The following is a 17,462-nucleotide window of genomic DNA, read 5'->3' on the forward strand; positions in this document are numbered from 1 at the left end:
TTCTTGCTTTCCAAATTAACGAAATAGTAGAGAACCAAATTACTCCAAATCTGTCCCTAGTTTTAGAATTGCCTATCACCATATTTTTCCAAATAGATAAATGAGTCGGTCTGCCTTCCACCAGGACAACCGGTATCCCTACCCATCTCACTAACTCCCTCCACACCGCTCCCATCATTGGACAATTAAAAAATAAATGATCTTCCGTTTCTATACCTCCACAACCTCCAACAGAAGAATTTAGCGAAACTCCTCTCTTAATCAAGTCTTAATAAAGTTTTCCTTAGTCGGCAGCCTCTTATAAAAAATTCTCCAAGCAAGTGTCGACAAGACAACCAGTATAGCTTAACATGTTAACAAAAAATGTTCAATTAAATTAAAATATTATAGTCTTTACGCTTTAATTATAAAAGGCCCTTGTTCAATTATAGTCTTTGCTTGATGATTGATATGATTAATCACCATTGGATGATATATGTGGTGCCTTGGGTTAGTTCTAAAATCCTTACTGATTTGATACTAGTACTTGAAAATGATTATTTACACTTGTTATACACTTGCCAATTGTCTATCAAATCTGCCTTGAAAGCAACATACATACATACATAAAGAAAGAAAGAAAGTTGATTAATTGGAGTAATACTATTTATGAGGGTGAGTTTAACATGATAAAGCAGCAAGTGGAGAAGTGGAACTAAGAATTGTTGTCTTCAACATGGACAGTAGTGATATACTATATACTCAAAACCCAACAAGTGAACACAACACAATAGCAATAGCAATAGCAGTAGATAGGATATATATTGGGACAAGACAAGAGAGGTTAAGAACTGAGTTCAAGAAACCTCCTTGCCATGGGATGCTTAGCTTGAGAGAGTTGATTAGGCTTAAGAACTTCAACAATTTCACCATCAACAAGCAAACACACAACGTCAGCCATCCTCTGGATTTGTTTGATGCTATGGGAAACCATGATGAGTGTCATACCCTGATTCTTGTTCAACTTCATCAAGGCACCTTCAATGTTTTCTGTGGATATTGGATCTAATGCACTAGTAGGCTCATCCAGCAGCAAAACCTTGATCATAATAATAATTCATTAGTACTGTAGGAAGGAACATATAATAAGTAGTATTAATCCTATAATTCTAGAATAGCAGCATACATACATACCTCAGGTGAGTTAGCTAGAGTTCTAGCAAGTGCAACTCTTTGAGCCTGACCCACAGAGAGGTCAGAACCAGACTTATCCATGAAAGAAGCAGCATCAAGGTCTGCCATTATGAGCAACTTGCGCACCTCATCATCTGTTAACTTTATTCCTCTAAGTTGTGGACCATACCTCACATTCTCGGCAACTGTCCCTTCAAAGAGAGCAGGGAGCTGAAAGAGCATTGCAACCTTGCGGCGGAGGGAAAGGACGTCAAGGTGGCAGATATCTTGGGCATCGAGGAATATGGAGGAGGAAGGTGGCTCCCAGAGGCGATTCAAAGCCCTCAAGAGAGTTGACTTGCCGCTACCACTAGGGCCTATGATCCCAACAATCACACCCTTTGGGATGTCAACGGTGATTCCTTTCAGTATGTGAATTTTCCCATCATCGGATTCTTTTCTCAGATTTTTAATCTTGAATTTGTGTTGCTCCTGCTGCTGTTCATCCACATCCAACAAGTGCTCTGTACAAAAATTAATAAAATCAGTCATGTTGAAATAAATCAAGTCAAAATGAAGGTGTTTGTGATTGAATGAACTCTTTTGTTTTTTTTTTTTTTTACCTAAAACAGCAGAAGACATAATTGGGAGAGAATGAATGAGGATGAAGATAAGATAGATGGATATATATATAATTAAGAAGCGAATATGAATTTTTTATGAGAAAGAGAGCCAGAAACAGCCTGACCCGGTCGTGTCTGATTCTTGTACTAGATCACTCCTCCCCTGCAATATTCCTTAAGGGTAAATGATCATTTACCCCCCTGCAAAATAAGCAAATTTTCGTTTACCCCCCTATGTAGATTTTTTTTTTGTTTACCCCCCTGCAAAAAATTGATTCCCTCATTTTGCCCCCTGTGTGGACAGCAGGACAAGTGACTGTGCAATTTTGCTGACGTGACTTGTACACATGGAAAAAAACATTTATATTTATTTTAAAATTCCACGTCAGATAATATTTTTTTCAAAAAAAAAAATTAAAATTTTTTTCCTACAAAATTTTAAAGAAAAGTTCTTATTTATTTTTTTCCAAAATAAAAAAATCCTACAAAAAAATTAATTTTTTTTCCTACAAAATTAAAAAAAACAAATTTTTTTATTTATTTTTTTTCCAAAATAAAATAAATCCTACAAATAAAATTTTTTTACTGCAAAATTTTTAAAAAATTTCCTACAAATAATTTTTTTTCCTAAAATAAAAAAACTAATTTTCTTATTTTGCTCCCAAAATAAAGATTTTAAAGATTTATTTCCAAACCTTTTTGAATTAAAAAAACAACAGAATCTTCGCCGGAATCGTTTTCTTCCACCGTCATGATCGTATTCTTCGTCGTCTTCTACTTCGTTATTGTCTTCTGCTTCTTTCTATTTTTCTAGTTCTAGGGCAAATGGTTTTGGTACAAGAGGAAAACACAATAAAATTTCTTTTTCTATTTTTTTTTAATTCAAAGAGATTAACAAAAAAATAAAGTTTTGTTTTTAAAAAATAAAGATTATGTTTTTTTTAATTCAAGAAAATTTAAAAATAAATCTTTAAAATTTTTATTTTGAAATAAACTTTATTTCGGAGTAAATCTTTATTTTCGGAGTAAAATAAGAAAATTTATTTTTTTAATTTGGGAGGACATTTTTTAGTTGTTGTAAATATTTTTAAATTTGTTTGTAGGACAAAAGAATTTTTTTTTTTTGTAGGAAATTTTTAAATTTTTTTGTAGGAAACAAATTTTGGGAAAAAAAAAAAAGAAAATTCGTTTTTTTTTTTTTTATAAAAAAAAAATTTCTGACGTGGAATATAAAAAATAAATAAAAATGATTTTTTCCACGTGTACAAGCCACGTCAGCAGATTTGCACAGTCACATGTCCTGTTGTACACCCAGGGGGTAAAATGAGAGAATCTATTTTTTGCGGGGGGGTAAACAGGAAAAAAATCTGCATAGGGGGTAAACGAAAATTTGCTTATTTTGCAGGGGGGTAAATGATCATTTACCCATTCCTTAATACTCCACTTGCTTAGTTTTTTTTTTTTTTTTTTATCAGTGTGTGTATATATTCATAATTGATAATATAATTGATTAATACATACTTAATATTATAAAAAAGTAATGTCTCTCGAATGATTCTCAATTTGAAAGTGACTCTTAAGTGTTGGTTGATGCTATTCGTACCAAGCGGTAAGACAACTCAGAGTTTTTTTCAATCGTTAATGAAATTATTCTTGTTATGTTATCATGTGTCAACTTTGAAATTTAGTTTATTATGAGAAAAGTGAATTCGGTTGCTCACACTTTAGTTAGGGCGGGCAGTTATTAGATTAGTTTTCATAGATTTGAGATTATTCCTTCATGTATTGAACTTTTAATAATTAATTAAATGCATTAAGTTTGTTTGGTTAAAAAAAAGTAATGTATCTAGTCTATATTATTGTCAAGTACATTACTTTTTCAACCTTCAAAAATGTTTTTTTCTTATAATAGTAACCGGAAGGAGTATTTATTTATTCCATATTTAAAAAAAATGTTTTATCATACATCTAATTTATTTTTTAAACTTGATCACAAATTAATTAGACAAAATTCGTAACATATGCCCTAGCACGAAACTAGATTTTAATATGAATCATCTCTACAAGTGATGTATAGTAAATTAATATGTAAAAATTATTTAAAATTTTAACGATAATATTATTGTTGTTTGGAAACATAAAAATTAATCAACATCCTCATGGTATAATTGAAATAAATTCAATTAAAATAAAAAATAAATATGTAACTTAGATTAAACCAAGAGTCATAAAATGTTTTCATCATTTTTCAGTAATAATATTTTCATGTCATACATACATACCATTAAAATAGAATAGAGGTAATTGGGATAATTATAATTTTCCATGTCATATTGTTGACGAGACAAAGATGATGAGTTGGATGGTTTGTATTGGTGTAAATAACGCAAAGCTGCGTGTCAGTCATATCATCATATCATAATACTAATCAATCTCCTTCGTTCGTTCGTTCGTTCGTTCGTTCGTTCTCACATTCATTTCAACTAACATTCATTCACTCTCTCTAATCTCTCAAATGTTGTTTCTGTGAATGAATTGTGATTTTCAACAACACAACACAAGACAGCAATAATAATAATAATAATGCCAATTCCCACCGCCAACTTATTATTTAGTATATCATTTCTTCTTCTTCTAAGTAGTATCTCCTTCCTCACCCTCTCCGTCGCCGCACGCCCCTATGTTCTTGTCCTCTCCCAGGAAGATTTCAAAGACGATGTCCCTCCTGATTCCGATTCCTCCGCCGAGTGGGACGAGTTCGGCGACTCTGATTCCCACAAGTCCGAAGAGGATCTTGACCCTGGATCATGGCGCCAAATCTTCGAACCCTCCCCTACAGACCCCCAACCCCAATCAGATACTGAGCTTCTCTACTACTCCTCCGTCTCCAAACTAATCACTGGGGACTCCCGTCTAATGGAAGAGGGCTCCGGTGAGATTGAGGCGGCTGCCGAATCTGGCTACCCTGCTGCACAATCAGTTTTAGGGTTTTTGTGGGGAATGGGTCTTTTTCGAGAGAGGAGCAAACAGAAAGCATTTGTTTATCATCACTTTGCTTCTGAGGGTGGCAATATGCAATCCAAAATGGCTCTCGCCTATCTCTACACTCGTCAAGATGTGAGTCAGTTCTATTTCTATTTCTATTTTCTAGTAATTTGCTATTGTAAGTAAACTCTAATGGATGGAATGGAATGCTTGCGCAGATGTTTGATAAATCGGTTAAGCTTTATGCTGAATTGGCTGAAGTTGCTGTAAATAGTTTTCTTATTTCCAAAGATTCTCCTGTCATTGAACCCGTTAGGCTACACAATGGAGCTGAAGAGAACAAAGAGGCACTCAGAAAGTCTAAAGGGGAAGAGGACGACGACTTTCAGATTCTCGAATATCAGGCACAGAAAGGGAATGCAGCTGCAATGTACAAAGTCGGTCTCTTTTACTACTTCGGCCTTCGTGGATTGAGGCGTGACCATTCCAAGGCACTCTCTTGGTTCTTGAAGGCAGTCGACAAGGGTGAGCCTCGTTCTATGGAACTTCTCGGAGAGATATATGCCAGGGGAGCTGGTGTTGAGAGAAACTACACTAAAGCCTTTGAATGGCTTACTCTTGCATCTAAACACCACCTCTACTCTGCTTATAATGGGATTGGTTATTTGTATGTCAAAGGCTACGGAGTCGACAGCAAGAATTACACTAAAGTATGATCGATCATCTTTGCCATTTTGTCTTTATATACATAATAATAACATTCATGTTACTTGAACCTTTTGGACTCTATGGAATAGAGACTCAAATTATTTGGGGAATGAAAAGGGGACACATTTGATCATTTAATGCTATGTCTGTATCTATGCATGCATGCATGCGCCTGCTTAATTTACGGTATCTTTTGTGAATTACAGGCAAAAGAGTATTTTGAAAAGGCTGCTGATAACGAAGAGGTTGGTGGCCATTATAACCTGGGTGTCATGTATCTCAAGGGAATTGGAGTCAAAAGAGATGTGAAGTTGGCATGTAAGTTCTTTATAGTGGCTGCCAATCACGGTCAACCGAAGGCTTTCTACCAGCTTGCAAAGATTTTTCATCTTGGTGTTGGGTTCAAGAAGAACATTCCATTGGTGAGTTAATTCCTCATTTATATAATATATTTTACAAGACATAAGGGTGAATTAGCTAATGTCACTGTACTTGTATTATATAATGTTTGTGAGATGACTACATTTTTTGCTGATCATCCAACTATTTGTTGAGCTATTACTGGAATTGCAAGATTTGTGTATTTCATTCTACCCTAATAATTCTAAAATATAGAATCATTAGAATTAGAATATTGTTAGACCCAAATCTGAAGATGAACTTCAAAGCCAATTGACCAGTTGCCCAAACCAAAAGCCTAGCATCTAAAAGGTTTATACCAGAAGAAATATAAAGCACCCAAATGAGCAAGACCAGAAATAATTTTGCTGATACCAAATATACACTCTAGTGGTCCTGAAAGGAGAAAATGAGCTACAGATGCCTTTTTTTTTTTGCTTGTATCCACACTCTACAGTTAGCACCATTTGATATTATATGCATACTGTACTGATTGGACCCAAGATAATTTACATTGGGCCAGGACCCAATAGGAAACGGCCGGGAAAGCTTACATCAGAAGGGAGGAGAGTGAGTGTATGAGCTGGCAGAGAGCGAATGCAATGAAGAGGGTAGTTACATACAAGAAATATGGGTCATGGTTATAAGTAGATTAGGTATTGGGCAATGGAGAGGCATCTTTTGGAAATTAGTAATTTATTGATGGAGGAGCATAGCTCCGTGGCAGTAGGATTTCTACTGTAATTTTCTTACTTTCTGAAATAATATATCCGCATTTTCATTTATTCAGTATTCACGGTTATATTGTCTTTGTTTTCATTAGGATAGGATATAATTATGATGGCCATTATTGAATCTAGAGTACTCTCCCTGAATTAAATTTATGAATCATGTTTTTCACTCCTTAATGATTATTATATCATAAAACAAGTCTCTGCCCAAAAAATTATGTGCTAACAATAGTAAGTTTGTGATCTTAGGCTACTGCCCTATACAAGTTAGTTGCAGAACGAGGTCCATGGAGTTCTTTGTCCAGATGGGCACTAGAAGCATACTTAAAAGGTGATGTTGGCAAGGCTTATATGTTGTATTCAAGAATGGCTGAGATGGGCTATGAGGTGGCACAGAGTAATGCTGCTTGGATTCTTGACAAATATGGAGAACGAAGCATGTGCATGGGTGAATCTGGATTTTGCACTGATGCAGAAAGGCATCAGCGGGCACATTCTTTGTGGTGGCAAGCTTCTGAGCAGGGTAATGAACATGCTGCTTTACTAATTGGAGATGCATATTACTATGGTCGGGTATGTGAGTTTGGAACGAATTAAGCAGTGTGCTTTGACCATTCAATTTAAGCCATGGTGCACCCTTTGCATACAACTTCACTTTTTTGTGTTTCCCTTTCTCTTATGTCAGGGAACTGCCAGGGATTATGACCGAGCTGCGGAGGCTTACATGCATGCCAAATCACAATCTAATGCACAAGCTATGTTCAATCTCGGATACATGCATGAGCATGGCCAAGGACTTCCCCTTGACCTTCATCTAGCCAAACGTTACTATGATGAAGCTCTAGAGCACGACCCGGCAGCTAAGTTGCCGGTCACACTGGCTCTTACAAGCTTGTGGGTTCGGAAGAACCATGCTGACAGTTTATTGGTGAGTTTCTTTGGTTTCCCTGCTGCAATACTGCATAGAAACAACCAATTAGTGGAAGTTGACAATGTTTAAATCTATAATTATACTTTTCTTGTTATGCTGTCTCAGTTACCTGCTATAGTTTATGTTCATTTAGGTCACAAATTACGTCATGATATTTTGTCTCAATTAACTTAATGATCTATTTAAATTGCTAATCAAGCAGTTTGCGTTTCTTTAGCATAGCTTATATTTTTGCTGCATGAATATGTCACAACATTTTCCCCAATGTATTGGGACAGTAAATCACATATCTGGTGAAGAATTTAATATTGTATAAACTGTAAAAATACTGAAATAATTTCACGCGTTTTAACACAACCCAATATTTGTATCAACACTTGGAGTGAAAGAAAATGACTCTTTTTCTTTTGTGTTATTCTTTCTAAATAATATTTCAGCTTTCACACTTCTGGAGCCTGATTGTGATGTCTTTATTTTTTTTATTAGGTCCACATAATTGATTCTTTGCCAGATGTCTATCCAAAATTGGAAGCTTGGGTAGAGAACGTGCTTTTGGAGGAGGGAAATGCTACGATTCTAACCCTCTTTGCATGCCTCCTAACTGTGCTGTATCTACGCGAGAGGCAACGGAGGCAAGCTGTTGTTGTAGCTGGAGAGGTCGCTCAGCCAAATCGCCCTAATGAACTTGGTGTGCCTGCACCCATGTAATTCATGGTACAGAGACTGTTTCAGATGGGTCCAATTTCTTGTGCAATATATTTTATAGCGTCGAGTTTTCTTTCTTTCTTTTTAGGTAGCGACGACTTTATAGGCCAAATTGTACCACAGAGAACTTATAGCGGTGGTTATAAGTGGATTTGTAGATATTCCTTTTATTTGTGAGGTAGGAACAGGAACACACCTCGACACCTGATCTCTTAACCCAATAGATGAGAGCTAAAAGAAAAGATGCATCCACTGTTGTCTAAGATTTTTGTATGGGATTAATTGATGTAGTTTACAGAGAACTAGTACATTATAATATTTTCATTGTGTCGTCCCTGTTAAAAATGAAGTGGACTTGCTTTTGCTTGGACTTTGTGATAGAGAAATGATCAGGCATATCCTGCAATTGAGAAACGATATGCAGTTGGATAATTTGGTACTCTAGTATTTACCCCAATTTTGCTTTTCATTCGAAGAAACTAATCAAGGTTTTATATTGCATCTTCTGAATCTTGGTAAGGCCATTGAAGTGGCACTCGTGCACCAGAAAAATGTATGATGGAAGCATCTTATTTGGATATTTGGTATATTGATATTGTCAATGATCAGAGAAAGATTCAACACATTGCTCCTCACAACTGTATTTGTAATACACATCGAAGATTGAAATTAGATGTTTTCTCTTCCGACCCTCGTGATTCTTTTATACCCTCAATATTCCAATTTTATCCTTGCAGAAAAATTCGGTTCGCAGAAACCGAATTTCTTCTAGTGCAAATTCAGAGGAAATTTCGGTTTTTAAAAACCAAAATTTTTTTCAACACAAAAAAAATCCGGTTTCTAGAAACCGAAGTTTTTTGCAAGGACAAAATTGGAAATTCAATGGGGCATAAAAGAAACACAGGGGTTGGAAGAGAAAACATCTTAAAATTAAGGTTGTGGACGATCCAAAAGCAGGCAAAAGGTAGGGCAGACCGCTACAAAACGGTGAGATGTCTTCCTTCCCTCGAAGTGTCTAGTGAGCTCAGGGTATAGAAAGAATAGTTCGGGGTGGAATTTACAACTTTTTAAGTATGTTTTTTAAACGCTTATCAAAAAAAAAAAAAAAAGTATGTTTTTTAAACTAAAACAAACCAAGCAAAAAATAAAATAAAATGAAGTTTTTTTTTTTTAAGACAAAATAAAATGAAGTTGGATAATAAATTTAATGAGTTTTTTTGTTTTTGGATAGAAGAAATAAAAAATGTCATGACATCCAACCTATAACAATTTCAATATTTATTATCAGTTGAGTTAGAACTTGTGGACAGATTTAATGATTTTTTATTACGATAATAATTGATAAAATGAATTAAGTAAAAATAAATTCAAGTTTTTTTACTAGTTCAAGTTATAACGTATAAATTAATTTAATTCAAAATATGACCGGGTTTGTTTGTACCATGACTCAAATTAAAAAAGAAAATTTACCTAACTATAATATAATATGATTTGAATTTATTGTTCATATCAATGCAAACCAATTTCATGTTTTAAGTCATCGGATCTGAAGAATACCCCAAACAATTTCAAAACCTAAAAAATAATGTTAGATGTATATTAAGAAAAATAATATTTCAATTTATATTCCGTTTGACAAAAAAATAGTCTGATTGAATTTATAATGCCCGATAAATTTAACGGTTAAGCTATTTTATAAATATAAAAAAAAAAAAAGACGTTCTTTTAGAAGAATAGATGTGTGGAGGGGGTTTCTCTTTGTATTGGAGTTAGTAGATTTCTTTTTGAAATGTCTTTACGTAAAATAATACAGTAGTAGGAATGAGTAGGTTGGGATGGGGTTTGGAAGGTGGGGGTGGAGAGGGCACAAAAGATTTTTTGCTTAGGAAATGGGAAAAATACGTTCTTTGTATAAGATTCAATAGACTTCTTTTTTAGTTGACCTTACATAAAATTTTACAGTAGCAGGACTAGGTTGGGATGGGGTGGCAGCTAGATCCTTTTGAAAGTTATTCTGTCAAAGGTGTTTATCAACAAAGAAGGATCAAGTGATCATGCCAGGTCAAAATGAAGTTATTTGGAATAGTACACTTCCGCTAAAAGTCTCTATCTTTATGTGACCGTTATTTCAAAATAAGCTAACAACAAAGGATAATTTGGTGAGGCGAGGTGTAACAATTGGATTTTCTACTTTGCTCGGGAGGGTGTGTATTTAATGAAATAACTAGCCATTTATTTTTTGAATGTAATATTTCTGTAATCTTTGGAGAGTGGTTAGAAATTGATACGACTTTTTCTATTGATGTTGTTTTCATGGTTTTTAATTTGGTAGTAGTTATTTATTTAACAAGGAGACACACAAGTATTTGATGACAATTTGAATGGCGTGTTACTGACTTTTTTGGAAAGAAAAGAATGATAGATTTTTCTCTCGTAAGATTTTATTATTGAGTTTACTCTTTATAAAGTTAAGATTATCGATTTGATGGTGGTTGAAAACAAAGAAAAAGAACTTTGTGTACCATTTACGTGGTTCAATCCTTTAGATTGAATTTGTTAATTTTTTGTAATGTTTTTTTCTTGAACGGGGGAATTAATTACATCTATACTTAAACTTTTTGTATTTTTCCCAATGAATTACATCTTTTTTTTTACTTCATTGGAATTGTATTATTTAGCTTCTTAACAAAAACAAAAGATATCTTTAATTTATATTTAAGTTTTTTAAAAATAACAGATAAAATTGGAAGGAAAAAATATAAACTATAAACTCGGTAAGGAAAAATACTACCAAATAAGTTTCAATATGAACATATAAACTATAAACAAAATCAAAATTTCGCATTTCCAAAGATCCATTTGTTGATGATGAAAAAAAAGAGAAATTATTTTAATTTTAATGTTTTTTTGGTTTTCACCAACAATATCCGATCCACTGGACAGTCTAATCTAGTTCTGGGGTCAATTCTGACATCAAGTGATTTCAGCCCCCTCCTGATCACAGTTACGGGGGATCCAACTGTGGTCCTCCCTACCAAGTGAATTCGGTTAACATTGGACCAACTACTAACGATCGGTGAAATTATTTTAATTTTTAATTGTTTGGTTTACTTTTTTAATACTCCCTCCGGTCCTTATTATAAGAAACACTTTGACAAAATCACACAGACCAAGGAAGGTAAATTTTCTCATTAATGATTCTAACATTTTATGTTATATTCCAAAACTAACCTTTGACTAGCATGAGAAATAAACTTCTCTAATTAATGCACTAGCATTATAATGAATTATTTGATTGTATTTAATAAGGGTACAAATGGAACTGTGTCAAAGTGTTTCTTATAAAAAGGACCAAATAAAAATTCCAAAGTGTTTCTTATAAAAAGGACCGGAGGGAGTAGAAGAGAGGAATGGAGATTTCAAACCACATACACACACATCATATCTTCACATGCAAGCATTCAAAATCTAGTAAAAACACAACCTTAAAAAAAAAAAAAAAAAAAAAAAAAAAAGAATTTGTGAATATTGTATACATATCCTATCTCCACTCTCCACTGGCATAGATGCATCTTCTAGTGCACCAATGTTTATACATCCCAAGACGTTATCTCATCTCATATTCTCATATCTTCTAAAAGGGAGGCAGACTGAGTCAGTTAGTGCAGTATGCAAAGAAAGAGGTTTCTATTCAACATCACATTAGGGTAAATCATGCGTCACCCACCAGGGTAGTGTCATATATGCCAAATATTATACTCCCTCGTTGATCAATTTTGGAATCATATGATTTGATACAAACACTTACCCATGGTGGATTTCTTGGGGTATATGTTACATCATTATCATTGTCTTCGCATTCCATTATTCCAAGTAATTTGTTTAACTTTGTTTTCAAATTTGCAATGGTAGGATAACCATCAAAAAGAGTTTCCTGTCATGGATATAATAACAAATCAGCCACACAAAATATGGTTGATAAATTAACAGATAAACAATTAGGCCAATCATAAACTTAGAAATATAATGTCCCGGGTAATGGTGCCAAACATTTTACAATTGATAAGTTAAAATTTGTTCTTACCCCATCTTTATCAAAGACAAATGCATGAATTCTTGTTGTTGGATCTTCTAGGGTGAGTCTCATCCTATACTTCTTTTCAGCACGAGAATATAAATTTTTAATTTGAGATGGCTGGATTGCTACCACTCGAACAACACACTTGAATGTTTTCGGCACCTTAAATAAATGAATGAATTTACTTAGCAAAAAAACAACAGTGTTTTGATAAGACACGGTATTGATCATTGCATAGTTGGATGTTAAAAAGTATGGTCACGAGTAAAGGAAAAACAATTTAGTACCTTCAAATGATTGAGCACACACATTAAAGTAGAATGATCTCTATAATCGTGACCGTGATGAATCCCTGTAAGAATAAAATAAAGTTGGGTATCCCATAAGGAAAGATAAAATTTGAGTCATTATATAAGAGTCTAGTACAAGTGTAACGAATGAATAATTACTTGTCATACTAAAAACCTCGACTAAATTGCTGATAGACTGAGGAATCGTGCCAATAAAAATGTTTCCCGATCTCAACAATAACCGATCATTATACAACCTAATTCAACACAAACATAACGAACATAAAATGACATTGGTTCAGTGACCTAATCTATCTAAACCATATATTAAGACTTCACTAATTTAGTAATCACCTTTGACGTTCTGTAATAAGACAATCATGAGATGGTGTATATCGAATCTTTGATTGTGTGGTAAAATCGCCGTGCCATAGTCTTGACGCTGGATCAACTTTGAGAGTTAAATAGACAAACTTGACCCATTTATCAATGTTAAGAATTGAGAGAAGATTTGTCTCTACAGTTAGTTCAAATTTAATCCTCAATATAGATCCAACCCTAGGAAAAGTACGTAATATATCTCTTGGCAAAGACGGTTCCAACTCTAATGGAAGTGAAGAATTAATTTCATCATTTGGCCTGCAATTCATAAACAAATATATCAAATTCCTTTTAGCATGCTAACATAAATATTATATATACTGCACACACACATATGGTGAAAAATTTACGGCAAGAAGGCTCAAAACTGAAGAAAAAACAGTACTCCAATTTCAGGATAGATATGGCCATAGCAGCACAGTACAAACCAAAGGAGGGGTTATGATATGCATAAATAGAAAATAGAAGTATTAATTATTTTGTAGGTATAGAGGTCAATAAAACACCACGAGCATTATGACACTTATGCCTATGTTAAGTAACTTGCCTTCAAAAAGCATTATGATCTACAGAATACTAAAAAGCATCACTTCTTATTTAATGATTAGAGATTTCTAGCAAAAAATTTCAATACAATTTTATCCTAACCCGCCAGATGCATTTAGGGGGGAAGGTATTGAACTGACAATATAAACTTTATTTTATATCAACTTACATTGCATTTATGACATTTGGTGGGGTATCTGTACCATCCCACACATAAACAAACCATTGACTTGCAGCCTTCCAGCAATGAAGTATCTTAAGGTGTAAAACAAAAACAAACAAAAAAAGGAAGCATGAAGGATCAGAATCAGAACCTTGGAAAGGTAAGAACTAAAAGTAAAAGTTATATATAGTTTGCATATTTTACTTAAAAATATTTATCCAAAGATCTAAAGATTCATGTTACAAAATTAATACTAGCTTCAATTGAATTACCTTGCATGCCAGATTTAAGTTACCTTCTTTGATTTCTCTTAACATAGGAAAATCACTTGAAACTACACAACATATAAAAAACAATATTCACACATCAAAAGAATATGAAGAAGCCACCAATAAATCAAAAACTACAAAACTACATAACCCAAAACTCCTAAGAAATACATTGGTTTCTTAAGACATCATCTTAAAGCTGCAATTAAATCCAAGCTATTTTTTTTAGCAAACAACAACTTACTCCTGCCAGAAGCAAACAAGGCTTCAATTCAAAGCATGATAAGAATCATACGATCCCCCTGAATCCTTATTCATACAAAGGATTCTGATAAAAACTCAATAATGAAGAGTCTATGTGAGGGGTCACAATAGGAAGGGTTACGAGGGGGGAACTAATTACATTGTAACCATCTCATATAAATATGAAAGTAGAGCAATTAGAAGAGTTGGTTAGGAATAGACTAGTTTCTTGTTATGAGAGAAAATATGACTCTAAATAAAATAATTCACCTTCTGCAGTGTATTCATCTCTGGTTGCTTTGACCAGAGAATAAATAGCAATACAAATTCTTTCCTAATTTCCCTGTTCTATATCAGTTGCACCTATCGGATTGGCTTAGCTGCTATAGGCAATGTTTCTGTCTTGTAAAAGTATAAACACGTCGTATGCACAAGAATAGTAAGTAACAAGATGGTACAAACACATAATTATACACTATATGAGTTCTTCTACCACAAAGAGCATGCAACTGTGTGTATGTATGCATTTAAATATAAGTTTAAATTGGAATAAAGAAATTAAAGAAAATGAATTCAAGTTAGATAAAAATCTACAATCCTAGAATACCTTGAGGAATCTGAAAATTGGCCAACCAATTTCTAAGATCAACTATGCGATTTATGTCGACTTCTATGTTGGTAACTGTTGAATCAACTGGTGAATATTGTTGATAAGGGTCAAAATCAACACCATCCCTCCCTTTAAATAAGGCAAAATAGGAATATTTTCTGTAGGAAGTAACATTTATTTCGTTGTTAAATGATGAAACCTGCAAAAAGACAGAACAAAAAAAAAATCTTAAAAGGAGAGAAAGGCAAAATGAACAGAAAGTATAGAGTTGATTTGAATGTCCTTGGAAGGATGCAATGCGTGATAAATGTAAAAAGCTAGTTTATGGTGTACCATGACATTACAGAGCTGAATTATATCTCCAGCAGATGCAAAACGGGGGAAAGCTTCTGTAGTTCGGAGAAAAATGTTGATAGACGTTCCAGTTTGATATTTTGTTTCATCAATCACTCTTATGGTACAGCAGTAATCTGCAGGCAGAAAGTAGTATTGATTGAAAAACATACATGATGTACCGTAAACCCTAAACCCATGAAATAAAAAATAAAAAAATAAAAAATCTTATGAAGGTCAAATTACCAGTTCCCTGAGTTTTCTTGGGGAGGCCAACATCATTGACGACGGCTATGATGTCAACCGTACTACCAAGATATGTAGCACCTTGTTCTAATTTTACTAACCTTCTTCTTCTTGGCATTGTTTCAAAGAGCAAAGCGTCGAAGAGAGTTACAACCACCCACCCACCCACCCACCTTGAAACCACGACGACGGCGACCTTGCAAATGGCAGCTAGTCAGTCAGATTGTGAAAATGGATTTCGTTGTTGTATTTGGATGGATTTTTGTGTTGATTTATTATTATTTATACTCCTCCGTTTTATTTTTATAAGGGAAGAGAAGAGAGACTTTAAAAACAGTGGGGTCCAGAAAGTCTAGAGAAGAGAATGGTCTACTTTATGATTTTCCTTCTATGACCTTGTTTTGATAACTACGTCTACACTAAACTAAGAATAATTCATAAATAAATTGAAAAAACTATAAATTAATAATTAAATTCAGCATGTACAACTTGTCTAAAATATCAAAATATCATTTTGTTCACCAAATATCATATAAAATAAAAAATTGTTCAATATCATAAAAATTTGTTCTGTGTTGTTCTGTCATGTGTTGTGTTTGTTTTGTTCTGTCAGTACTTACTTTTTAACGGATCAAACCTTATATCTTACTTTTATCGATAATTTTTTTTAGAGAAAAATAAATATGTTCGGACAATGTAAAATTTTACGCCGTCAACCAATATCAATCATGTTTTTTGTCATGTCACCCCACTGCACTTCACTAACATGAAAAAATAATTATTATTTATTGAATCATCGTGTAAGTCATCTCATTAAATTTTTTCTTTTTTTTATTCTCTTTCCTCCCTCCCACCACCGTGAGTGTCAACCAACGATAATAGAATGCTCTTCTTCACTAAGACATTTCCAATGGTGTAGTATCTATTAGGTACTCATGGTACTTATTAGGTATTACCATTGGAGCACAACACATTTTAGTATTTAATAGGTATCAATTCTAATATAAGAACTCTCTATCTCTTCTTTTTATGGGACCCACTTTATTTAATATATTCAAAAAATAAAAAAATCACAATTTTTAAATTAGCATAAAAATTTAATGTCAACGATATATAGACGCTGGTAGTCAATGTTTGTTTCTTTTTACCGTTGGAAAAAAAATAAATACTTCTATCATATAAATCAAAAACAAATTGAAGGATTCTACTCCTCTCAAAATTACCATTTTATTAATTATTTTAAATTATTTTTTAATCATGTATTTCTTAAAATTTGACAATATTATTTTAAATTAAATTTCGAATTTTAATTATTTTTTCGAACTATAAAAAAAATAGTTCATACTAATTTTGTAATTTTATCATTAATTCAATAAATTTATATTATAAAATAGATAATTAAATATATTGTAATGATTTGAAGTTATTGATGAGACTCATTTTAGAACTTTTTAAGAAATGCTCCATTGAAGGGGTTGAGTACCTATTAGGTACTATTATTAAAAAAATAATAAATTGATGATATGTCCATGTGGGACCATTTAAGTACTAAAAAATGGAGTGCTCCATTGTGGATGCTCTAAGTCTCTAACAAACATTAAACATGTGAAAATCGAACTCGAATATCTCATAAATGGTTTGCAAATTTGCCAAAGTTTTTTAAGTTGAAACTATTGAGGTTTTCTTTTGAAATCTCCAATTTCCATTTGCATGGTCCCATTTTCAATTATGGTCTTCCCAGAATCCCAGTGGAAAAACCAGGAAGGAGATCAGTTGCAAGTTCGTCCTACCGCATTGAAGTGAAAACTAATCTCTGCAACTGAGGTACGACTTTACTGGAATGATATCAAGCAAAATCACATTGAAACGGTGGAAATGATATTAGGCAGAATCACATGGAGATGATATATTATTTGAAGTGTGGGCCAGTTAAATTTAATCACCATGAACCAATCTTTTCCTTGGTCCATTTTAATGTTTTATACTGACCCTATCAATCATATTCATATCTTAATAGTTACTAGTTTCTCAACAAGGAGAAGGAAAATAAGATTAGGGAAGCATTTCCT

General features: G+C 33.3%; 3 protein-coding genes across 3 annotated transcripts; 1 reads left to right on the forward strand and 2 right to left on the reverse strand.

Moving 5' to 3' along the window:
- Window positions 1-623: 623 nt before the first annotated feature.
- LOC123917770 (ABC transporter I family member 17) lies at window positions 624-1,938 on the reverse strand. Its single transcript, XM_045969593.1, has 3 exons — window positions 1,776-1,938; window positions 1,174-1,676; window positions 624-1,078 (listed from the first exon to the last, which is right to left on the reverse strand). Exons 1-3 carry the CDS (start codon window positions 1,792-1,794, stop codon window positions 824-826), a joined length of 777 nt encoding a protein of 258 aa, XP_045825549.1. The 5' UTR covers window positions 1,795-1,938; the 3' UTR covers window positions 624-823.
- Window positions 1,939-4,121: 2,183 nt separating this feature from the next.
- On the forward strand, window positions 4,122-8,604 carry LOC123913904 (ERAD-associated E3 ubiquitin-protein ligase component HRD3A). Its single transcript, XM_045964813.1, has 6 exons — window positions 4,122-4,892; window positions 4,979-5,470; window positions 5,675-5,890; window positions 6,848-7,171; window positions 7,284-7,526; window positions 8,016-8,604. Exons 1-6 carry the CDS (start codon window positions 4,359-4,361, stop codon window positions 8,235-8,237), a joined length of 2,031 nt encoding a protein of 676 aa, XP_045820769.1. The 5' UTR covers window positions 4,122-4,358; the 3' UTR covers window positions 8,238-8,604.
- Window positions 8,605-11,647: 3,043 nt separating this feature from the next.
- On the reverse strand, window positions 11,648-15,753 carry LOC123918051 (protection of telomeres protein 1b-like). The gene is made up of 10 exons (XM_045969986.1): window positions 15,394-15,753; window positions 15,148-15,284; window positions 14,812-15,013; window positions 13,965-14,026; window positions 13,699-13,784; window positions 12,957-13,241; window positions 12,762-12,859; window positions 12,600-12,664; window positions 12,319-12,474; window positions 11,648-12,168 (listed from the first exon to the last, which is right to left on the reverse strand). The coding sequence occupies exons 1-10, from the start codon at window positions 15,509-15,511 to the stop codon at window positions 11,947-11,949; spliced, it is 1,431 nt and encodes a 476-aa protein (XP_045825942.1). The 5' UTR covers window positions 15,512-15,753; the 3' UTR covers window positions 11,648-11,946.
- Window positions 15,754-17,462: the final 1,709 nt, after the last annotated feature.

This window comes from Trifolium pratense, linkage group LG3 (assembly GCF_020283565.1).
Source record: "Trifolium pratense cultivar HEN17-A07 linkage group LG3, ARS_RC_1.1, whole genome shotgun sequence".
In the NCBI taxonomy this organism is placed as follows: Eukaryota; Viridiplantae; Streptophyta; class Magnoliopsida; order Fabales; family Fabaceae; genus Trifolium; species Trifolium pratense.